This window comes from Borostomias antarcticus (genome assembly GCF_949987555.1).
Source record: "Borostomias antarcticus genome assembly, chromosome: 7".
Classification (NCBI taxonomy): domain Eukaryota; kingdom Metazoa; phylum Chordata; class Actinopteri; order Stomiiformes; family Stomiidae; genus Borostomias; species Borostomias antarcticus.
Genome location: NC_140240.1, coordinates 20,929,587 through 20,955,545, shown reverse-complemented (window position 1 = coordinate 20,955,545; position 25,959 = coordinate 20,929,587). Strand labels below are relative to the sequence as shown.

General features: G+C 46.8%; 1 protein-coding gene across 1 annotated transcript; it reads left to right on the top strand.

The window, feature by feature from the left end:
• Positions 1-188: 188 nt before the first annotated feature.
• Positions 189-24,207, top strand: tp53bp2b (tumor protein p53 binding protein, 2b; the record flags this gene model as incomplete). The annotated part of the gene is made up of 17 exons (XM_084440644.1): positions 189-336; positions 589-702; positions 7,847-7,923; positions 8,473-8,574; positions 9,107-9,269; positions 10,154-10,335; positions 11,264-11,428; positions 11,664-11,877; positions 12,285-12,404; positions 13,203-13,306; positions 14,274-14,673; positions 15,812-16,560; positions 16,904-17,041; positions 18,396-18,529; positions 18,903-19,069; positions 22,352-22,551; positions 24,166-24,207. 17 exons carry the CDS (start codon positions 189-191, stop codon positions 24,205-24,207), a joined length of 3,219 nt encoding a protein of 1,072 aa, XP_084296770.1.
• Positions 24,208-25,959: the final 1,752 nt, after the last annotated feature.

The window sequence follows — 25,959 nt, the reverse complement described above, 5'->3', positions numbered from 1 at the left end:
AAGAAGTACCAAAATCATAGAAAGTTGCAGAAAGACTTAATTATTTCAACAGTTGAACTTACAGATCATATGTCATTGATTTTTTCAACTCTCAGTGGCATACCGGTCGGCCCACACTGTGGTTACGTGTCCATGTTGTGTCGGCCCACACTGTGGTTACGTGTCCATGTTGTGTTTGTCTGCTCTAGATGTTCCTCACCGTGTACCTCAGCAACAACGACCAGCACTTCACCGAGGTGCCGGTGACGCCGGAGACGCTGTGCCGGGATGTGGTGGAGCTGTGCAAGGAGCCGGGAGAGGGAGACTGCTACCTCGCCGAGATGTGGCGAGGGTCAGGTGAGGGGCGGTGAGGGTCAGTTCAGGTCAGGTGAGGGTCTGCTGATGGGCAAGTGAGGGTCACGTCAGGTGAGGGTCAGGTGATCCATGAACCCTCAGTATACCCACTTCTTTAAACACCACTAATGTTAAAAACTAACATTTCTTCTATAGTAGAGTAGTAGAGAGTAGTGTAGAGCAGTAGAGAGAGAGTTGTTGCTGAACCCTGAGCCCTGCTGCTGCAGCCATGCTTGTTGTGTCTGTGGGTGTCAGAGCGGCCGGTGGGCGACGGTGAGAGGCTGCTGGAGGTGCTGCAGCGCTGGGGTCAGCAGAGGCCAGAGGTTCACTTCCTGCTGCACCATGAGAGAGCGCCCAGCCGGGAGACGGGTGAGGACGCACACACACGCATGCACACACAAACACAGACACACACATGCACACTCACACACACACATACACGCATACACACATGCACCTACACACACACACACACACACACACACACACACACACACACACATACATGCACACTCACACACACATGCACACTCACACACACACATACACGCACATGCACCTACACACACACACATACACATACATAAATGCACACACATGCATACACACACACACACACACACATACACGCACACACACATGCACACACACACCCATGGCACACACACACACGCGCTCTCTGAAACACTGTCACCTATCCGAGCCCTGGAGATGGTGTCTTGGTGTGGAGCGTAACTAGAACGCGGAGACACCTGCATGGGTAGCTGCCGTGCTTCCCATCAACACAACAATGTTGTGGATGAAACACAGACATGTACTGTTCCGTTACTGACCTGACAAACATTTAGGACGCTCAGCTGGGTACTTCTTATCCTGTTTTGTAATTTTTATTTTATGAAAGATTTTCAGTGCAAATCGATTCATTCTGATTTGCTCTTTGGTCATAACTATCCCAACCATTTCACATGTACACCATATTTTCACTGTACCACTATAAGCCAGTTTCCTGGAATATCTGATTGGGAATAGAAATGCATTTCAAGGTATCCAAGAAGATGGCCTACTCATCAATCTGGGTTGATGCTCCGTCTGTGTCTGCTTTAGTGAAGCAGTTCTGACTGTAGCTCCGCGCCAGGTGCTCTGAGCAGCACAGAGACCATTAAAACCCCCATGATCAAATCAAACTTTATTTGTATGGCGCATTTCATACACAGAGGCAACACAATGGGCTTTATAGAGAGGAGAGAACAATGGGGGGATGGACTTAGGTGCTCCCCCTACACAGGGAAGCACAAAAACACTTCACCCAGGGGACAAAAAAGTGAGCAGTAAAAATTCTTCCCTGACCTCTCTCAACAAGACGATCGAGCAAGCTCCTGAACAATGTTTGTCTATTGGCTAAGAACATTTAGCAATAAACATGGGCTAAATACTTAATAGGAGAGACATAACTATCAGTAGAGTAGATAAATAGTTACAAAGATGTTGCTTACATGATAGGCCATTATGTGTTAGCTGTCCCTGTAGTCTATAATAGGATATTTAAAGTCGCACTGAAAGGAAAAAAGCCTTTTGTCCCATTTTGGTTCACATAATTCGTCATAGTGTTCACCTATTCAACAATGTATGCCAAAAAAATTACAAAATTCTACTTTTGTTGTAATCTTATATCAAAATAAATAATTTCTCGGTAGGTCACGTGCAATGACGAGAACAGGTACCTTAGATTTTAGGCCAATCTCACGACATCCACCCGTCAATCAACGCTATCCTTCTATCGAATCTGTCCATCGTTCTTAAAACCCGTCCACTTGTCAATGTTCCAATCAAATTCCTCTAAACATTATGTCCCACCCTCATAGCTTGTTTGCATCGGAAATATGTCAAACTACGGAAGTTAGATGATCTCAAAGGTCCGTTTCAGTGCAACTTTAAGTGGATCATATAGCAAAGCACAATAAGCACTTAGCAGACAGGCTCACAAAGAATGTAGAGTAAACTAGGTATAGCCGCTAAGCAGAAGTGGGGGGACAAAAAGCAGAACCAAGAGTAATTAAAGCCGCAAGCGGCTATACGGGGTCAAGCTTCAAGCAAACAACGAGCGCACGCAGCAACGAATGAGTGCAGCGAGCGCAGCAACAAGCCCATGAACAGGCCATACTATTACAGCACATTTGAGTTATAACATCAATGAAAATACAATGAAAGTGTGATGGGCGTGGCTTTGCACATAGTGCATAATGTACTCCCGTCCCGCCTGCACCCCCACCAGCGCGTGTAGGCTACTGACCATGTGAGTGCTAGAGTCACGCCACTATGAAAGTGCAGGCAGGTAGAGTGTGCTTCAAGGACCTCTGTGAATACAGTCAGGCTACAACACAATACCCCCGACCCACCTGCTGTCCGTTATTCATTAAGCTTCCATAGTAATCCTAGCCTACGCATCGGTGGAATCTCTCTTTGTTGTTAAAGTCATTTTGTGGTTTACGGCATTGTTTGTAGTATCATTTTTGTTGTGCCTGTTACAAATACCTCAAGTGAATTAATTTCGCTGCTGGTCTACGTGTGTGCATGTGTCCATGAGGCTTTCAATAAATTCAATTGTTGTGCTGTTAGGGTAAGGTAAGTGTTTGTGTTTAGTTTTTTGTTGTTTGTTTGGTGAATGAGTGTGCAGCCAAATCCATTATGGCGGAGACTATGTGTCCTTGAGGCAAATTTGTTCCCCATGAGCAATGACATAAGTCTATAAGGTTTCATACATTTTCATCTAATGGGATGGAAATGCCAGCACTGAAATTTTCGTTGATTCATTGACTGTAACGTCCACCTATGGTCGAATCTTCAAATGCTTCGACGTGGTGCAACATGGTAGTGCCTTCTTTGTATCCAGTGAGTTTAATATCCCTAGATTATTGTTGTACAAAATAAAATAAAAATATTAAATGCCAGCTTCTCGGCCATCTTGGATTGGATTTCTAAGCCGTTAACACCCTATAGGGAGACATGCACCCTAAACATACCTGTGAAATTTCAGACCAATCAGACTTATGGTTTATGAGAAGAAACATTTTGTAGGTTTTGCCAAATTTTTAACCTGCAGCCAAATCCATCATGGCAATCATGGGTCAAAATGGCAAATTTGTTCCACATGAAGGATGACAAGTGTACGAGGTTTCATACATTTTTGTCTAGCAGCGTGGAAATGCCAGCACTTTGAAATTTGCGTTTTGATTCGTTGACTGTAGAGCCACCTATGGTCGAATCTGCAAATACTTCGACATGGTGCAACATGGTAGTGCCCTCTTCGTGTCAAGTGAGTTTAATGTCCCTAGATTGTTGTTGTACCAAATTATAGGTACTTGAACTTTCTTCAAATTCTGTAGATTTTTAATTAAATTTTTTCGAGTTACAGCATTTTTGGTTGAGGACTTCAAGAGTTATTCAAGAGCGGCAAGGGAAAAAATGATAAGAATACCAACAGTTACAATAGCGTTCTACGCACCTTCGGTGCTTGACCCCTAAAAATGGATGTGGGGGCTGGTGACTTGATGGGGACAGCTGGCGACACATAGTGGGATGGAGCTGGACACGAGGATGGCAGGGTGCCTCTCCAGGAGCCATGGGGAGCCATTAGCAGGAGGATGCGGTGCAGCAGAATGTGGCTGTTGATGGGAACATTGGACCTCATTCCTGAACATTTTGTTGTGTTTAGACATTAAGTGTCTTCTTAAATGTCTTCATACGAACTTCGGAAGACCAACCCTAAGAAAGATCCCCGCCGGATTCATGAACGCATGGAAATGTGTTCTTAAACCGCCAAAGTGTTCTCAGCTGTGCTCCCCCAAATGAGGAATGCTAGGCTATTGCATCTTAAGTTGAATGCGCGTTCTCGTACACCTGAATTTGCATACATAAACAGCCCGCCAGCTCCTTACTACAGGGTTGTGTACACACAGAATCCCCAGACAGCGCGGAAAAAGTTGAGAGGTTCCCAATTGACATGATTGATGTTCAAGTGCAAATTCGACAATGCAACATATCAGTAAAATGAGCAGTGAGATGTGTCTCCGCTGGCTCTTATAACGTGCACACTAAGTTTAAGCAAGGTGAAAAAAATAAAAATAAAATAACAATAGAAAACAAGACGGTATATGGAATTTTAAAACAAAATGCAAAATATATAGCCTACATGAAAGGGATGGGATGTGCTAAGAGCAGATTAAATTGTACAGCTCAGCTAAATGCACGAGTAGGCTACTTGTGGATCTTGATAGGCCCTATCTATATTATGTAGGCCCATATGATATATTTTAGTTATGGATATTCACGTTTATTTACAAAATGTAGATGTTTCCATTCTGACGACTGTGGAATATAAGGTGCTGTTGTGCCAAGTCTGAGTATAGCGACTGAGTTTAGTGCTTATTAATTTATTCACTGCCGTTTGCAGTGTTTGTGTAGTGCTTTTATTTATTTTAGGACACCACAATGCCTTCTGGTGGACCTGGCTTAGGTGGACCTGCTACTAAGGCTTGGCCTATTCATCCCTAATCCAACAAGCATAACTCATAGTGAAGTCTGCGTGACTTGTGGGTCTTGTTGGCTGTATTTTTTGCCAACGATAATCTAGAAATAAATGGTATGTTCTCGAATGTGCTTAATTTCTTGAGCAAGTGGTTATAGTGGCAATGAATAATTGATAGCCTTGTAGAATCATGACTATAAATGTGAAACGTAATTGGAAATGATACAAATATTCTCGTATTAATTCTTCTTCTTATTATTCTTATTATTTCATGCCTAGGATATCTGTAGATGTGAAAGCAATCACCTCGGATTTCTCATAAATTCAGCCCAATTTGGCCTTCCTACGACTGCATTGCCGCGTTCTGAGATCTGAAATTTATTCTTAACTTTTTCTTAACTGCGTTCAGGAGTGAGAACCAGTGAGTTATTTGTCCGTGTACTCCCACATCCCTGTAGCTGTACCGAGCACTCGCTGTCCTCTCAAGACCCCAAGTTCAGACAGGGTCTCTCATGTGGCCAACTACTGTTCGCCGCCATGTCAGATAACCCGAGGCATGTCAGGATGTTAACAACACAAAGAGGATGATGTTAACACCACAAAGAGGATGATGTTAACACCACAAAGAGGATGATGTTAACACCACAAAGAGGATGATGTTAACACCACAAAGAGGATGATGTTAACACCACACAGAGGATGATGTTAACGCCTAGCGCAAAGCACAATTCCTCTTCTCATTTTCATTAGCCATGAGGAGCAGTTGGTGAACAGCAGTCTTAGTTTAGTTTAGGAGCGGGTGGTGAACAGCAGTCTTAGTTAAGTTTAGGAGCGGTCAATGAACTGGAGTCTTTGCGTGCAGTGCTTTGGTATCAACAGATACTTCCTGTAAAATGGCAATGAAGAAGAGTATGTGGTTTCACATCATTCTTTACAAGTAGATCATGTTCAGGTTCTCCAAGTGGATCAGCATTGTGATATGATGTTCCCTTGGAACTACACTAAGTTCCTGTATGACATGAAAACAAAATTTTCCCCTCTCTCAGGTCAACTTCCCTCAACATCCATAAAATAAGTAGTTGTTATTTCAGGCCTCCAAGACTCACTGCTTTTTACATACAACAGCCGTTGTATTTTTAGCCGTTTGCCAACCTTGCCAAAACAGCATTATGTAACTTGTCCGTTTGTAGCATAAGGACGGGGACTGTGTGCAGGAAGTCTAGTTTACTGGCTGGCTGACTGGACCTTACTTCCCCAAACGGCAGCTTAGGTGGACCTGCTACTAAGGCTTGGCCTATTCATCCCTAATCCAACAAGCATAACTCATAGTGAAGTCTGCGTGACTTGTGGGTCTTGTTGGCTGTATTTTTTGCCAACGATAATCCAGAAATAAATGGTATATTCTCAAATGTGCTTAATTTCTTGAGCAAGTGGCTATAGTGGAAGTGAATAATTGATAGCCTTGCACTAGCAATGCTGACCTGTAGTATCTGTTTGGGAAGTCCCTTGAATGTTATTCCAGAAACCACTCCAGTACCCTACTATGCTTAAACTCCAAATGAGGTCCTGGCAAGACCAAAGTATGGTCTCAGGGTTGGTTGAGGCCTGTTAGATGTCCCCCATGTATCCTCTGTTGTAGGCGGAGCCACTTTTAATATTGGGGCAATGTCCTCTTGGAAAGACCTTCAGAACAAGCCACACCCCTTGGTCTCTGTGGGCCATTTCAGCACAATGTACTGTATGGGTCTCTGAACCTTAAAGGACAATGCTCGTTTTTGACAACCTGGACCTTATTTACGACATATTATAAAAAGTTTGACTCACCGAGATCACTTTTGTGTAGTTCGGAGGCCTGTAGAAGAAATTTAAAATCCAGCGCGAGCCAGTATATCCATGTAATGGCGGTGATCGGGGCAACGAGAATGCAGTTTCTCAAAATCTATTTTCGGCCGCTAAACGGTTGTTTTCATCAATCAGATTGGATGAATCGACAGTTGAGATTCCTCAAAGCGAGGCATTGTTGTGGTTTTCAAATACAGGGTCTTTAGCCTCTGTAATATGATCTTTACACGCCTTTCCCCACTTGCTCCAGCACGCATGCGCGCAGGCCAGCGCGCAGACTGGCTATTCTCCGGCTACACTCGCGGCTCAAAACGATATGGACGTCCGTCATATTCTAATTCATTTTCTAGATCCTCTAAATCTGACAAATATTCAGCCATATTGCACACAATATTCTAGGCACCAACAATCCGATCGTAGCGCAGAGAATGTGAGCCGCGAGTGTAGCCGGAGAATAGCCAGTCTGCGCGCTGGCCTGTGCGCATGCGTGCTGGAGCAAGTGGGGAAAGGCGTGTAAAGATCATGTTACAGAGGCTAAAGACCCCGTATTTGAAAACCACAACAATGCCTCGCTTTGAGGAATCTCAACTGTCGATTCATCCAATGTGATTGATGAAAACAACCGCTTAGCGGCCGAAAATAGATTTTGAGAAACTGCATTCTCGTTGCCCCGATCACCGCCATTACATGGATATACTGGCTCGCGCTGGATTTTAAATTTCTTCTACAGGCCTCCGAACTACACAAAAGTGATCTCGGTGAGTCAAACTTCTTATAATATGTCGTAAATAAGGTCCAGGTTGTCAAAAACGAGCATTGTCCTTTAAGAAGATACTGTATGGTCTCTAAAGATAATGTATGGTCTGTGAACTACTTTAATAAGACAACTCCATATTGGATATTCTGTACATCTCTATGTATATTTATACATGTATGTATATACTCTCTATATTTTGTACGTCTATGTATATTACTGTATATGTACAGGTATATACTCTTTATTCTGGACATCTCTCTATATATAATTATATTTATATGCTGTATATACATATTACTCTGTAAAGGATGTGAGATATGCACACAGAAACACACACACACACACACTAAGCCATTGTAACCATGTCAACTTTGTATTGAACACTTTAGGTGAGTCCAGAGCACCGGAGCACTTAGCCAAAAGAACCCCAGTGAAGGGTCCAGGAGACGAGCGCATGGAGAACGGGGTGAGTGGAACCCTTTTGCCAGGATCAAGTGACGAGATGTCGCAAGGTGGCTGTGGCTCAGGAGGTAGCGCAGGTCGTCCAATGATCATAGAGTCAGCAGTTCGAATCCCGGCTCCTCCTGTCAGAAGTGTCCTTGGGCAAGACACTGAACTCCAAATCGCTCCCAATGAGCAGGCTAGCACCTTGCATGTCAGCTGCCGCCATGTGTGAATGTGCGTGTGAATGAGAGGCCTTCATTGTAAAGCGCTTTGGATAAAAGCACTAGTCAGTGCAGTCCATTTACCTTTTACCATTATTTACCATATGATCTCAGAAACTCTTGGGTCTTTCCTCAAACATAATTGATAGGTATGTTGTTGTGTCAGATGATGATTAATGATTTTAAAAATACATGTAGTTAAACATATAAATTAGGCTAATTGGTCATTTTGTGTATGAATTACCAGCATCTAACCATGTTGGAAACAGAAGTTGAACAGCAAACTGTCATAAAACGTGTGACATATAGAATTTACTATAGAGACACTCTCTGATGTGATTGGTCCTCAGGTGGCCCCCCATCCCATGGACATTACCCTATCAGAGCTGCAGGACATGGCGTCACGGCAACAGCAGCAGATCAATGCACAGCAGCAGCTCTTGGCCTCAAAGGTAACATTAGGTCACTTCACTGAGCACAGGAATAGATTTTAGAAATACAGATTATATACAGTAGATTATATAATATGTAAATTATATTTCACTACCGCACTATTTGTTTATACAAATAAACTTGCCTTGCCTTACACTACCACACCTGTACAAAAGGTAAAGCCACCACCTGAAAAAGATTGGTACAAGAAGACAAACTCACTGGTACAATTCAATACTCGGTATAACTATAATAACATAACAAGAAGATAAACTGTCACTTATACAATTCAATATAAGAAAGATACTCAGTATAACTAGAATAACATTTCACAGGGATATTGTAAATCTAGAAACAAACGACAAACAAAAGTCTAGAGCTTTTAGAAGAGTCCCTCTGCTCCAGGTACAGAGGAATCGATTGATTGATTGATTGATTGATTGATTGGTTGGCTGTTTGATTGGTTGATTGATTGATTGATTGATTGATTGGTTGATTGGTTGATTGGTTGATTGGTTGATTGGTTGATTGATTGATTGATTGATTGACCAGGAGCAGCGTCTCCGGTACCTGAAGCAGCAGCAGCAGCAGGCATGCGAGCAGGACCGTCTGCGGCAGCTCCGAGACAATGCCCACAACCAGGAGGCCAAGCTGCGGAGGGTGCGGGCCCTGAGGGGCCAAGTGGAGCAGAAACGCCTCAGCAACGGAAAACTAGGTTAGTAGGTCCGCCCGCCTGCTACATGGGTTAGCCACGGGGAGGGGTGGGGGCTGGAGCATGGGGGCTCAGAGGGGTGGGGGAAGGGGTGGTTGGGGGGGAAGGGCAGTGGAGGTTGGCTCTCGAGGGAGGAGAGGAAAGCATCAATGGTTGGTGATGGGGACAATGGGGGGGTCACTGTTTCTGGGTGACATCTTTGTGGGGGGACGATGTTTCTGGGTGACACACACACACACACACACGTCGTTCTAATCTCTTTTTATGAATCCATTGTTGTGTGCTAAGGTTTGGTAGAGAGAGTTCACACACACACAGATGCACACACACACACACACACACACACACACTGTTCTAATCTCTTAATCCCATTGGCAAATCTCGCACTGCCAAGGTAGTGAACGGAAATATTAACTAGGAGAGCTTTGTTTTGACACTATTTGAAATCTAAGCATGATATGAACTCTGTGTTGAGGTGGGACACAGAAAACTATGGGGATACTAGTAGCTCTGTATCTCACTAGGTCGTCTGTGGACGAGACCCTATGAATGGACAGTATTTCTTTGTCTATTGTATGTCCTTAGAAATGAATCTGTGTTTGCGTTTACATGCGTGGCTTCATATTCGTGTGTGTGTGTGTGTGTGTGTGTCTGTGTGTGTGTGTGTGTGTGTGTGTGTATGTATGTATGTATGTATGTATGTATGTGTGTGTCTGTGTGTGTGTGTGTGTGTGTGTGTGTGTGTGTGTGTGTGTGTGTGTGTGTATGTATGTATGTATGTATGTATGTATGTATGTATGCATGCATGTATGTTTGTGTATGTGTGTGCGTGTGTGTATGTATATGTGCGTGTGCATGTATGTGTGTGTGTGTGTACTGCGGAGCAGTGGAGGAGATCGAGCAGATGAACGGCCTGTTCCAGCAGAAGCAGAAGGAGCTGCTGGCGGCCGTCTCCAGGGTGGACGAGCTCAGCAAGCAGCTGGAGGCCCTGAGGAGCGTCCGGCCAGAGCCCCCCCCCCACGGTCAGGGCCCCACCGCCGAGCTGGAGCGCCTGTACAAGGAGCTGCAGGTGAGGGCCACGCTGACCACAAATGCTGGATGTCAACCATCTAGGTTTAGCGTCCTGTTTTTCGGCACAGTGGTGTTTAGTTGGAAGTGAAGACCCAAGTGCTCAGTAAGGGATAACGTACGGCCAGCCGGTGATTATCGAAAAAGAAGAGCCTGACTGTTCAGAACCCCGAGGTCAAGCCATGGTTTTGTAACGCACTTAAGGGCTCTTCTTTTTCGATAATGACCAGCTGGACAGACGTTATCCCGCTTATTACACGGCTACTTACCAACCACATTAATACTAATAAGACTACACTTTTTATTTTGCCAGTGAAATGGTTCTGTGTGCTTGGGCAACGGACGTTTTCAGAGACTGAACATAGGCTACAACAGCCAAACTGTTATTGTTCGGAATGTTCAAACTTTCATACAACTTTCAACTGTCGCCCATGGACATACTGTACAGTATCATGTGTTGCCCTTAACAGCAGAGAATATTTCTCATTGCCGGTGAATTATCGATAAACAATTCACCAATAGAACACAGCATTGTCCAATCAGAATCGAGTATTAGAGCTGTGTAATAACACACGTTAAGGGCTCGCTCAGGGCAGGATTTTGAAGCCACATAGGGGAAGTCCCTCTTGGAGGGACTGTTGGCGCTCCTTTGAGGAGTGAGTTGAACCAACCACTTGCTACCACTCCCTGGGACTCACAAGGACATTTTGTCACTCGGTTACCCAAGGAAACGAAGCTCAAAGCTCATGAGTAGAACGTCAGACTCACTTCTACTCTCTTCTAAAAAAAAAAACATAACTGTTTTAGCTTTATTTTTTTGTGGAAAAACTGACAAAGCCATTTGGAAGACACATGGAAGCAACATAGTAACATACAGTATCCCAGTATGGTTCCGTAGCTGACTCTCTCTCTCTGCCCCCTCCCCCCAGCTAAGGAACAAGCTGAACCAGGACCAGAATGCCAAGCTGCAGCAGCAGCGCGAGAGCCTGAACCGGCGCAGCGTGGAGGTGGCCGCTGTGGACCGGCGGGTGGCGGAGCTCCGTCAGCGCCTGTGGAAGAAGAAGGCCGCCCTGCAGCAGAGGGACAACCTGCCCGTGAGTCCGGCTCCGCCCCAGACACACAGACTCACATTATCTAACTCCTACACCCACCGTCCACGCCTGGCTCTGCTCAGCTGGAATCTGGGAGGCTTCCATTTGCTATCACAGTAAATTGAATTTGTAAAAAGGATTACGTTAAACTATTGTATATATTCTGTATTTTTTTATTGATTACAAATGCTGTAATGTAATGAATTAATGTACTTGTATATTTCTGCCGTCTCTCTAGACCCCCGCGGACGGCCAGGCCCCCCAGCAGTGTGGTGCCTCCAGAGTGGCCGCCGTGGGCCCCTACATCCAGGCCCCCAGCGCGGCCTCGGGACCCCCGGTGCCCGGTCGACAGGAGCTGCTGGTCAAGCCGGCCTACCCGGACGGCACAGCTACTTTACCCATGCCTGACTCCTCCATGAAGGCCCCTCCCAGACCGCTCAAACCCGCCTCCGGTGAATGCAATTAGTATTTAGGCGGGGAAAAGACTGAAGCTGTTACAGTATAACTCCAAGAAAATAAAACCCCAACATGAAACCTGCCCCAAAACAACATGAAACCTGCCCCAAAACAACATGAAACCTGCTGCAAAACAACATGAAACCTGCCCCAAAACTACATGAAACCTTCCCCAAAACAACATGAAATCTGCTGCAAAACAACATGAAACCTGCCCCAAAACAATGTGAAACTTTCGCCAAAACAACATAAAATTAGATGTCAGTGTGGATGAATGATAGTCTTGTGTGTTTATGTGCCTAATGCTTATTGAACAGTTTATGTGAAGCAACAAGCTCAAGGGTTCTCGGTGTATAAACCCCCCCCCCCCCCCCCTCTTCCCCACTTCCTCTTGATTGGTCAGGTTTCCATGCATCCAAGACGTCCAAGCTCTCTGATTGGAGCAGCTCCGGTGAGACCAGCAGAGGCCCAGGCTATGCCTCCACCCTGCCCCGCATGTCCACCATCCAGCTCCCAGATGCAGGTAAACCTGGCCTTTTATGGATCAAGAATTTGGGTCATTTTGGATCAACGTGTAAACATCAGGCACAAAATAAAATTAAAATAAAACTGTGGTTTGAGGTGAGGCCAAACCCAGCCCAATACATTGTTAGAGAATAATGTCAATATGCATGGACTGCACGTATATAGCGCTTTTCCACCTTAGCGGCACTCAAAGCTCTTAACAATGGCCTCTCATTCACCCATTCACAAACACATTCACACACCAATGGTGGTAGCTGCCATGCAAGGCGCTAACCTGTTTATTGGGAGCAATTTTGGGTAAGGTGTCTTGCTCAAGGACACTTCGACATGTGGACAGTCGGAGCTGGGATTCGAACTACTGACCATTCAACGACCCGCTCTACCAACTGAGCTACAGCTGCCCCTGAAAAACATAAATAAATTCATTCATGCTCATTCATATAAAAATGTAAATATACATTTATTTTTATGAAAAACATTTTTCATGTATCTCATATACCGTATGGTGATAATTCTGATGGTGTGGTATATGGTAATAATTCTGATGGTGTGGTGTTGTGGTACAGTGTGTGGTGATAATTCTGATGGTGTGGTGGTAGACTGTGTGGTGATAATTCTGATGGTGTGGTGGTAGACTGTGTGGTGATAATTCTGAGGGTGTGTTGGTATACTGTGTGGTGATAATTCTGAGGGTGTGGTGGTATACTGTGGTGATAATTCTGAGGGTGTGGTGGTATACTGTGTGGTGATAATTCTGACCGTGTGTTGTTGCGGTGTCTCTGTGGTCGCTGTGTAGACGGTGAGATAAGTGAGATAAAGGGCCATGCGGTGTCAGGAGCCCCGCCCCCCATCCCCGCCCGGAACAACCGAAGCAGCGAGGACCTCTACAGGGACGCCCAGGTACTGCACTGGTTCCTCAGCCTTTGTCTTTGCACCCCCCAAAAAGGAAATGGTGGAGGTTTTGGTGGTGGCCACAGACCGTTTCTCTCTCCTCATCCTTCCTGACTGATTGTTCTCTAGATTTGTCTCTTGTTCTTTAGTACCGCCTCATGCTGCCAGTAGTGACAAGGACACTAGCGAAATGCAAAACTAGAGAACAATCTGTCCATTTCCTTCTTGGGGGTTGTCTTGCTGTTGCTTCTCATGTTGTCGCTTTCATTTGCACCAAAGCAGGTGAAATTGATTCACAATCTGGACGGATCAATATCCCAGAAGTTTAATTGACTTGGTGTTATACTGTAATGATTAAGTGCTCCCTTAATTTTTTTTTTAACAGTATAGTTCAAATGGCGTTAGGGTGCAGGTCCACCGGCGAGCTGTATTTTAGAGCTGACACTGTTTTCTCATTGTTTACAGTGGGTAAGGAGCTTGAGGGCGCTCTAGACATAAGAGCTGTGTTCCAAGTGCTTTTGATGAGAGCTGTGTTCCAAGCGCTTTAGTCCCTCGGGCTCTAGGCTTTTTTTCTCAGTTGAAAAAAGTTGAAAACCCTTTTGGGCTAGAGCGAAGGCTAGCCAAAATTATGTCTGTCTGTAACAGGCTGTTCTCACGTTGAGGACGGTTGGTTTTTGGCAAGACTGCAGAGACAGCAAACGTTAGCACTAGCTAACATTAGATAACTACCCTAACTCGGCTAGTTAACACTCCAGTCTGTACAAACACAATATTCGGTGCTAACATATCTGTAAAACATCGGTAGCCTAGCCAAGCTCTAATCTCTAGTGCCCTCTTAAGTAGCTGTAAGCTTGGTGCTGTCCAGCTACATACAGGTCATTGGTGGACACGCAGACTTGCCTATTTGATACTTCCTTCTTGTGACGCATCGGTCTATGATTAAAAACAATACAGTTACTCATGTCCTTACCCATAGGCCTCTGGGAAAGGTCTACCCAAGATGCCACCGCCGGTGCCCAGCAAGCCCAGACCAACGACATCCCAGCCGGGGCCTCCCGCCTTCAGCAAACCCCCCTACAGCACGGGCACCTTCCCAGGAAAGGGCAGGCCTGCCGCGCCCCGCCCCCGGCCGCTGCCGCCCCTCCCCGTCCACAGTCACACCCTGCCGCTGCCCCCCAGGCAGGAGGCACCGCCGGCGGCCGCCGTGCCGCCGTTCGCCCCCGACCCCCCTCCTCCGGAGCCCCCGGCGCCCCTGCTGCCAAAGCCCCAGACGGTGGCGGCCTCGTCCATCTACTCCATGTACACCCAGCAGGCCACACCGGGGAAGGGCTACCCGCCGTCGGGGACCGGCACCCTGACACGCACACAGCCCCGAGGTGAGTGAGGAACAGCCAAAGACAGACCCCCTGAGCTGAGGAACACAGCCTGAGTGGGGAACTCTATTTACTAGCCATTGGCTGGAAAAAAAAAACAGGCCAGGTCCAGCCTGGCTTATGTGCGTGGCTGGCTTGTTTCTGTTCAGGACTGGTAGGATGGAAGCTAGTCACGCCACTGAAATAGCTGTGAATTGAAATTACATGAAATAATGTCTGATAAATTATGATAGATCTTGTCGCCTGGACACATCAGTTCCAATGCTTCCAATGCTAATCCAGCACAATAAGAGCGGGATAGCCAGTAAGCTCATGAGCTCACAACAACTAGCAGCAGCTTCCATAACATTAATGGTAGCGGTCAGTGGCTAAAGCAGTTACACTCATTATCCCTGTAACGTTAGTTATTTTGCTGCAATTGGTTTCTGGACAAAGGTAAGGGATAAAGTTCCATAAAGTCATCCCCACCGCGACCCCACCGGTCTCCTGGATGGGAGTCCAATGCTTTCACCACTTACTCTACTTGTGCAGTGGAGATCAGTGGGTGGGTTTTGGTGTCCTTCTTCCAGTCCCTAGTGTGGGTTGGGGTTAGAATATGGTTTGGGGTTGGGACAGGATCTGACCTATAAGGCAAGGGGTAAAGGTCGGACTGAAAGGATGAACATGTGGAGGTTTGGGGTATAGTCCCATAAAATCGTCCCCACCGGGGTCTTGAACCCCGATCTCCCGCGTGGGAGTCCATTGCTTTCACCGCCTCTCTACTTGTGCAGTGGAGATCGGCGGGTTGATTTTGGTGTTCTTCTTTATTTTGGTATGCTTGGACTACTGCCTCTTGTGGTGCCAACAGAGAAATGCAGGTCGGGGAGGGAGTGAGGGAGGGAGGGAGTGATAACTGGACAAACGCTATCCTAGGTGCGCTGGCCTACAGCCACGCACAAAAATCTGTCTGTCTGGTCATTTTTTTTCATTTACCAGACCCTGCTAGTACAGTTAATGTTACTACTATTATATGCACAATAATATGGATTGAGATTCACATATGACACCGAGATGACTAAATAGTAATAATAGCAAATTGGAATAGTAAAAATGTATTATTGACCACTAGTATGGCGCCCCCCCCCCCACTCCCTCCCAACAGTGTATGGAAAACCAGTCATCCCCACCAGCGGGGGGCAGCAGTGTCCGCTCATGGACGGCGTCTACGCCGAGAGTGAGGTCGACCAGGGGATCCCGGCAGCGGGCGATGGGCCGCCCCCCCTCCAGCAGGGGCCTTTGGAGACGGAGCGCGCCGCCCCCCGCCCCCTCAGTCCCACCAAGCTGCTGCCCTTCATCTCCCAGCCGCCGTACCACCACCACCGCCGCCCTGCCGCCGACACCGACCTGGAGGCCCTGCGCCGCCGGCTGCACCGTGCGCCGCGGCCCCTGAAGAAGCGCAGCTCCATCACGGAGCCCGAGGGCCCCGCCGGGCCCAACATCCAGAAGCTGCTCTACCAGAAGACCACGCTGGCCGCCATGGAGACCGTGGAGGCGGCGGCGTTCTACCGGGCTGGTGAGGGCGGGGCCGAGGCGGGGACGTCCGCAGGTGATCCGGCGCTGCCCCCCACGGAGAGCGAAGATAACGTGGTTCAGAAGCCCCCTCCCCTGCCCCCCCGCTCGCCCATCCCTGACCCCGCCTCATGCCACGCCACGCCCCCGCCGCTGGAGGAAGAGGAACAGGTGCCCCTCCCCCCACCCCCGGGCCCGGCCCCAGGCCAGCATGACACCTACCTGGATGAGTACCCCCCCTACCCTCCTCCTCCCTACCCCAGCTGTGGGGAGCAGGACCTGGGGGAGGACGCCCTCAGCATGCAGCCTCCTGAAGTCACGGGACAGGTCACTCTGCCGCCGGTAACTATCCCTCCTCACCCACAGGCCTTCAAACACATCCCACATCCCACTCATCCACAGGCCTTCAAACACATCCCACATCCCACTCACCCACAGGCCTTCAAACACATCCCACATCCCACTCACCCACAGGCCTTCAAACACATCCCACTCACCCACAGGCCTTCAAACACATCCCACTCACCCACAGGCCTTCAAACACATCCCACATCCCACTCACCCACAGGCCTTCAAACACATCCCACATCCGACCAATGCTTTAGCATTTGCGGCTGCACTACTTTTCCGAAGTCGCGCTGACCCGTCTGGCCGACGTCTCTCCTTCCGTGACCCGTCTCCCCAGGGCAAGAGGAGCAACCTGCGCAAGGACGGCTCGGAGCGCCGCCACCACGGCATGCGGGTCCAGTTCAACCCCCTGGCCCTGCTCCTGGACGCGTCTCTGGAAGGGGAGCACGACCTGGTGCAGAGGGTCATCTATGACGTGAGTGAACGGGACCACAAACTACTACTGGAACTCAAACAACTGTGTACTTTCCTTCACTATGGCAAATATTTTAAATATAAAGAGAAAAGAAAAGTCAAAGATTTACATACACTTGTAAAAAACACGCATGCCATGGCAGTCTTGAGTTTCCAATCGTTTCTCGAATTTTTTTAACTTCACTCACTGAAAACATGGAATGTAGGCTGCCGCTGCTACTTGCTCGCTGACAAAATCTCTGAATAGCTTTATTTAAGACACTTTTATGGTTTACAATTAGGACACACAAGTTGCTCTACAGCACTGACTGAGAACCGAGCCTCACAAAACTCATGTCGCTTTCTTTCAAGGAATTTCAATATAAAGGTGACTTTACTGTAAAATGTTCAATGTGATGGCAACGTCCAGTTTCGGTTGACCGGACTTTTCGGATCCCTGAGGTTCTACTATTGCCAATGGGACAATGAAAAATGGACTAGCAACCCTAGTGGTGGGCACTGGTACATTTTTGTGAAGAGTACGCACAGGCAGAGGCCGTTTAATAGGCCTCCCTCCGATTTCATTGGGTGGGGGACAATAACCGTACCCACAATGCACCTAACCTCCCTGGACCCTAATGAACGTAGACCATGGAATGGGTCTGTGTAGAAATTGTGTTGGCATCTTTTCCTACACATGAGGATATTAGCAAACAGGTGGAGTGGATAGAGAAAACAATGTATTCACATCCAGACAGGAGATTAGAGTCTACCGTTTGTATTCAAACAGCCGGACGCTTTTTGGACAATACTGTAGACTTGAAGCTTAGGTCTTGACGTGATACGCAAAACCCGAAGCTCATTCCTCTGTTTGTTTGTCACGGCCTCTCAAGACATGCCAGCTGTGATCGTGGTGAAAGTAATTTCCTCGTGAAGATCAATAATGCGTAATCCAACCCTAATCCTTCCTGCTGTTCCAAGCAGCTAGGCGACTTCAGATGACCTTTCATATGGATGTTGTCTAAGCAAGGCTTTACCAGGCTCCAGTATGATGAACGGGATGGGTCAGGACTGCCAATGGACACAAACTGACCTTAACGCCTTTGGCGGAATCCCACAAAAGACCCAAGACTAGCGCTGAGTTAAACTCTGAAAAGGCCGTCTTCCCTTCTGCCTTCCTTGAGCCGATCTCTGATCCGACACCAGTGGTCTTTGCTCTTCTGAATAGCTTTCACTCCGCGGGTCATGTCAGATCAGTGGTTTCATAGTAGAAGGCAAGAAGGAAGGATGCATCTAAAGATATTAAACCATGCCTTGGGGGCAAATACATTCAGCTCCTACCACAAACGGAAATGATCTTATCCTGTCTTCTACAGGTGGAGGACCCCAGCTTGCCCAACGACGAGGGCATCACGGCTCTGCATAATGCTGTTTGCGCCGGCCACACAGAGATCGTCAAGTTCCTGGTGCAGTTTGGTGTCAACGTCAACGCTGCCGACAGCGATGGCTGGTGAGTTGATTTTGAGTCTCACTGGAGTCTCATGTGGATTTAACTGTCTAGATGAATTCACAGGACCCTATAGGTGAGTGAAATATTATGGGTTAAGTTCAGGAAGTGAGGTAATGCTAATGTTAGCTAGTGCATTTGAGGAGACCATGTACAGTAGCTAGTGCTAAACAGTTTTTGTCAGTACTCTCAGTGAAAAGTGCTTTATAAATATAATGAATTTTTATTTCCGTTCTGTTCAACCTTGCCATCTCTCCTCTGCTCTCCTTCTAACCCTTTGTTTCACCTCCATCCCTCATTCAATCTTTCCTCTTGTTAAATCACGCTCATTAGATTAGATTAACCTTAATTTGGTTCCTGTATCTGTGTCCTTCAGGACCCCCCTGCACTGCGCCGCCTCCTGTAACAACGTGCAGGTGTGTAAGTTCCTGGTGGAGTCGGGGGCGGCGGTGTTCGCCACCACCTACAGCGACATGCAGACGGCGGCCGACAAATGTGAAGAGATGGAGGACGGCTACGCCCAGTGCTCCCAGTTCCTCTACGGTCAGTCCCGTCCTCTTCTCCCTGGGGTGGCTACTCCCAGTGCTCCCAGTTCCTCTACGGTCAGTCCCCTCCTCTTCTCCCTGGGGTGGCTATGCCTAGTGCTCCCAGTTCCTCTAAATTGCTCCCAATGAGCAGGTTGGCACCTTGCATGGCATTTGCAGCAGCTCCTGTTTTCCGTTACTTCTGTGCATTTTTTATGTTGTGTGTCGTGTTTTTGCCGTTTTATTTATTTTATTCACGGGGGTGTAGAGGGGCTGTCTTGGTTGATACGCCTCTTTAACATTGCGTGGAAGTCTGGGTCAGTGCCAAAGGAGTGGCTGACTGGGGTGGTGGTCCCAATATTAAAAAAAGGGGACCAGAGGGTGTGTGCGAATTATAGAGGCATCACATTACTCAGCCTCCCAGGGAAAGTTTACTCCAAGGTGCTGGAAAGGAGGGTCCGGCCGATAGTCGAACCTCAGATCGAAGAGGAACAATGCGGATTTCGTCCTGGTCGTGGAACAACCGACCAGCTCTTCACTCTCGCAAGGATCTTGGAGGAGGCTTGGGAGTTTGCCCAACCTGTCTGCATGTGTTTTGTGGACTTGGAGAAGGCTTACGACCGGGTCCCTCGAGAGGTCTTGTGGAGGGTTATGCGGGAGTATGGGGTGAGGGGGTCCCTACTTAGGGCCATCCAATCCTTGTACACCCAGAGCGAGAGCTGTGTCCGGGTCCTTGGCAGTAAGTCGTCTTCCTTTCCGGTGGGGGTTGGCCTCCGCCAGGGCTGCGCTTTGTCACCAATCCTGTTTGTGATTTTCATGGACAGGATATCGAGGCGTAGCCGTGGGGAGGTGGGTTTGCAGTTCGGTGAGCTGGGGATCACGGCGCTGCTTTTTGCAGATGATGTGGTCCTAATGGCATCATCTGCCTGCGACCTCCAGCACTCTCTGGATAGGTTCGCAACTGAGTGTGAAGCGGCTGGGATGAGAATCAGCACTTCTAAATCTAAGGCCATGGTTCTCAGCAGAAAACCGGTGGCCTGTCCGCTCCGAGTAGGAAATGAGTCCTTAGCCCAAGTGAAGGAGTTCAAGTATCTGGGAGTCTTGTTCACGAGTGAGGGAACCATGGAGAGGGAGTTTGGCCGGAGAATCGGAGCAGCTGGTGCGGTTCTGCAGTCGCTTTACCGCACTGTTGTGACGAAAAGAGAGCTGAGCCAAAAGGCAAAGCTCTCGATCTACCGGCCTATCTTCGTCCCCACCCTCACCTATGGTCATGAAGGATGGGTCATGACCGAAAGAACGAGATCACGGATACAAGCGGCCGAAATGAGTTTTCTCCGGAGGGTGGCTGGGGTCTCCCTGAGAGATCGGGTGAGAACTTCAGTCATCCGGGAGAGACTCGGAGTAGAGCCGCTGCTCCTTTGCGTCGAAAGGAGCCAGTTGAGGTGGTTCGGGCATCTAGTGAGGATGCCTCCTGGGCGCCTCCCTAGGGAGGTGTTCCAGGCGTGTCCGGCTGGGAGGAGGCCGCGGGGTAGACCCAGGACTAGGTGGCGGGACTACATCTCCGCACTGGCCTGTGAGCGGCTAAAGATTCCCCAGGCAGAGCTGGTTGATGCTGCTAGGGAAAGGGATGTCTGGGGCCCCCTGCTGGAGCTGCTGCCTCCGCGACCCGACCCCGGATAAGCGGATGAAGATGGATGGATGGATGGATTTATTTTATTTTTTGAGCGTCCTCACGCTGGGTTAAGACGGGCTGCGGAGGCGCTGAGAAGCGCTGCCGGTTTCCTTTTCGGCGCCCGTGTTAACCGGATCGCTCTCTGCAGCTATAGTTCCAGCGCTTCCGGAAGCCAAACCTGACCCTGGCGTCAGTGACGGCACCACGGACAACAACAACAGTCTTGTTTCACTCGCCGGGAACGGCTGGTCTCACTGCAAAAGCCGACTTTGTTCTGAGCAGAGAGACTGGACATCTTGAAGGAGATGAGATGACGCGCAGTCGCAGGGGTGCAACTACGAACAAGGAAAAGGATGTAGGCCTACAGACTGTATCCCCCCGCCCCCCTCCATCATCAGGAGTAGCATGATATCTCTGGCAAATAAAATTGCTGAGTTTGCGGCGCTAACGAGGAGCGTAGCACATGGCTGGGTGCAGGCAGACAGACCGCCCGGGGCTAGCGGGGAGCACGGTAGGGAGGAGGGGGGCTTGCCCTGCTAGTGAACAACAGATGGTGTAATCCTGGACTGTCTGTAATCTGTAACCCGGCCTGATAGCTGTCGGCCTGCGTCCATATTATCTGCCACGGGAGTTTTCGCACGCCATTGTTACCCCCCCTCACCCCGCCCCCCCCCCCCCCCCCCAAGTGCTGAGGCGGCATCATCGTGTTACATCATCCATTCAGTTACTGCCACACTCCAGACATAGCACCGCAGTGCACTCATGGCGATCTCAACCATGCTTCTCTGTTTAGGCAGTTTCTGAGTAACCGTTTGTTTTTGGTGCCCAGACTTTTCTTGGACAGGACATGTTATGGACATACTCATTATCTGATCTGAATGACACTGTAGTTATTGCACTCGTGTACAGCTTTAGTTTATAGACTTTGTTATTTCTTCCCCAGCGACCGTGCAGCAGGTGGAGAGGTAATGTTTTCGGTGGCGGGGTGTAGCATGGCCAAACTTAGAACCCGTTAAATTTTGGAGCAGATCCGAATCACGGGGCGGGTCCACAAGTCGTCCAAACATGGCCGGTCATTCACCTGCATTCATTTTTTGGACTTTTGGACAGCAGTGCAAAATGTCCCCTGTTCATTGTCAATGGGGAGAATTGAAACGGCCATATCTGGACATGGGAAGGTCACAGAGACACAGGGTTTAGACTGGCATAAAGCTCTCGGTCTAATGAATACAATAATACCAAACATGTCCTGTTTGCACAGAGAGACACAAAATGCATTCATGGGCGGAGGTCTCTCTCCGAGCACCATTTCTAGTATATGTTTTGTATATAGTTCTCAGGCACAAACAAATAGGATAAAAAACAAAGGAATAAAAAGACAGTTTTTAGGAGTCAATGTGAAGTAACTGGAAATAACTACATATATTGGGGCTGTGAGTAGGTTGCGCAAGCGTTGTATTTCCATTTTATCATTTCGCTTTTTATGTTATTTAAAATGATGAAGAATGAGGAGTCATGGCACAGAACATTTCCACTTTTAACTCTTCATTGAAACAAAGAATCTATACAGACCGTACATTGTTTACTAGTGCTTGACGAGCCTGTGTTCGTACTCGTCTCCGTCCGTAGGCGTGCAGGAGAAGATGGGCATCATGAACCGGGGGGTGGTGTATGCCCTGTGGGACTACAAGGGCGAGAGCGAGGATGAGCTGGCCTTCCGCGAGGGCGACTGCCTGACGGTGCTGCGGCGTGACAACCGAGAGGAGACGGCGTGGTGGTGGGCCCGCTGCACTGACCGGGAGGGATACATCCCCAGGAACCTGCTCGGGGTAGGCAGCACAATCACTACTCTAGACAGGAGGCTAGGCCCAAAACTCTAGCAGTTCAGAGAAGCTAGGCCCAATACTCTAGCAGTTAGACACTAGGCCCAATACTCTAGAACTTAGGAGGCCAGGCCCAATACTCTAGAACAGGCATTCCCAAACTGTGAGGCGGGCCTCCCCTGGGAGGCCCCAAAGAAATTCAGGGGAGGCGCGGAGGGATGGTTAGAAATAAAAAGAAGGAAAAACTTTTTTATTTTTGAAATGTCTATGGTTTTTATGAGTGACACTAGATATTAAAGGTCAGAACAAGATCTAAATAAATAATGGGAGAGATGTATACTGATGTCAGAAACTTAGCTTACACATATTACTGATCAATAATTATTCAAAAGAGAGATTATCTTACTGTAGTTTATTTAACAAAGAATAAGCATATATAATACACGACAATAACCAAGCTTCAGGCGTGGTCAGATACAGTTATGACAGTTCTGACAAAGACAGTAGCTGAGATATGCCAATACAATACCGTGACAGCGTGGGAGCAGCAGAGTAGTTGTCAAAGTAAAGTAGCGTGGACAACAGGTGTGAGCTAGCATGCTAACATGCTAGGCTAAGCTAATGCTAAAGCTAGCATATGATAGTTTACATCATGAGCTATGAGGTTAAAGGACAATGCTCGTTTTTGACAACCTGGACCTTATTTACGACATATTATAAGACGTTTGACTCACCGAGATCACTTTGGTGTAGTTCGGAGGCATGTAGAAGAAATTTAAAATCCAGCGCGAGCCAGTATATCCATGTAATGGCGGTGGTCGGGGCACTTAGAATGCAGTTTCTAAAAATCTATTTTCTGCCGCGAAACGGTTGTTTTCATCAATCTGTCTTGATGAATCGCTAGTTGTGCTTACATAGAGCATAGGCCTGTTGTGTTGTTTTTCACATGCCTCTGTAATATGATCTTTAGAAACGTCTTTAGGCACGAAATAGCTTCCTCACTTGCTCCAGCACGCATGCGCACAGCGTGCTGGAGCAATGATTGCACGCTGTGCGAATGTGTGCTGGAGCAAGTGAGGAAGCTATTTCGTTTCGAAAGACGTTTCTAAAGATCATGGCATGTGAAAACCACAACAGGCCTATGCTCTATGTAAGCACAACTAGCGATTCATCAAGACAGATTGATGAAAACAACCGTTTCGCGGCAGAAAATAGATTTTTAGAAACTGCATTCTAAGTGCCCCGACCACCGCCATTACATGGATATACTGGCTCGCGCTGGATTTTAAATTTCTTCTTCATGCCTGTACAGTAGGCCCAGTGTGAATACTCTAGCAGTCTGAATACTCTATAGTCCTTTCAGATCTTTTGACTTTATTTAGAAAGGGGGGAGACAAGGCAGGAAAGACATAAAAGTCAACTGACGAAATGGATAGTTTTGGAATTAAACACTTTAAAGCCTGTTGCTCAAATATGTATTCTCATAATGATGTATCTAAATTTCAATGATACTGTATGTGTTTTCCTTGTCAGTCCAGAGTAACTGTAAACTGTACTAATAACAGTGATCTGTCCAGCATTAAACAGAACTAACGGTAATCTGTTCTGCTCCTGTCTTAGCTGTATCTGAGGATCAAGCCACGCCAGAGGAGCTTGGCCTAAATGACACTGGCATGAGTACACGTCTTGACGAAGAAAATAAGTTTCCTGTAGAAAGGGCACATGAAGATTGCTTTTTCAGCATTTGGCTTCTGGGCATATTGTCAAAGTAACAATGCTATTTTCCTAAACATTGCTTTGGTATTTCAACCTGTGCATACACAGGGTCACACGCAATTCTTTGAGTCCGACTCCAGGAATGTCCTTGCTGCATAACATTTGTAACAAAAGTTTCTAAAAGTTTTTTTTTTGTCTGTGTGGAGTGTGATGTCTCTCAGGCCCATTTCTAAGCACATCTGTTTTGTAAGGGTTTGTAGATGTGGTTGATGTGTAAAGATTTTTGTATTTCATGGCAAAAAGTGACGTTTACATACATGGTGAAACCCACGTTCTATGATCAGTTATCTCAGAAAGCAATCAATGGTGTAAGGGTTATTACACTGATATCATATGTAGGCTGACCATATGGCATGACTTTATGGTCGAATGCATAGGAATGTTATTCTGTAGGTTTTTAGTAGAGGTGTGTGTGTGTTCGCGCGCATGCAGGCTTGATGGGTTTCTCTCAGCTTCACTGAATCGTTTCTCAGACTTGGCACAGAAAGATCCTGCTGACAAAATGATCCAGTTACATTTTAAAACTATGGTACAGATTTGACTAACTGTTGTGATCTGTTGATCATCAAGCCAAATATGTTAACTCAACAAATAAATCACCTTCAATAAACACTTTTCAAGATGTGTCATCTTTACAGGGAAATAAATTATTCAGAATGCAACAAAATCCACAATATAACATGTTTATTAATATATAGCTTGAACACATTGCAGACATCTTAACAGAAATGTAATCAAAATCTATAACGGATCATGACATAACTGCATGCTTTTTAACTATAATACTGTATGAATTTCTCAAAGCACTTAATTTACTGAAAAAGTTAAAACTGCAAACGTTGGTTATGAGCTATACTGTGAAGTGTGCAGGACTGACTTTGGCTTCAACCCTGTCTCATTCAACCAGTCATCTATACATGTTTTCTGATCAAATTTGAGACAAGACTGCATAACTTGAACATTTCCACAGATTATCCAGAGATTTTATCATTGTCATGGTACGTGCGGAGGGTATTCCAAAATGAACAATACGTTTCACTAACAACTGTAACTGCTATGGTACAATAGATATCTACTATGTACAGTACATTCAATTTTTTGTTTATAATTGCACAAAACCTCATAAAAGACAAGGGAACAGACAAAGCTCAAACATTATACTAGTTACTGCTTTAGGATTCTATTTTGAGGATTACATTTGTCTAGTCACTGTTGGGCATGCAGAGTCTAAACATAGTTAGCTGTGCAAGGCGGCCACTGACCCTTATAGATATTCTCTTAACTATCTTCTCCACATAGAGAAAAGCCAAATGATTGTATCATAACTCAGTTTAAGACATTCTGTTTGCAAATATGTCCCCAAACATATTATGGACCTAATATTTAATTAATTGCATTACAGATGGTACATAAAAACAGCATCACTTAAAATAATTAGCTCAAAATCAATTTTGAATGTTGTACTTTTAAAAGCGTCATTCTCACACTGCATACATTATTGCTGCCATGAGTGGACTTGAAATGTCAATAATAAATTAAAAAAAAGTCAACCCCAAAATTGGTGGACAGCCAACTGACAGTCGCAACGCGCTATGCTTCATTAAAACGGGTCTAATAGCATCATTCATATGCAATGAC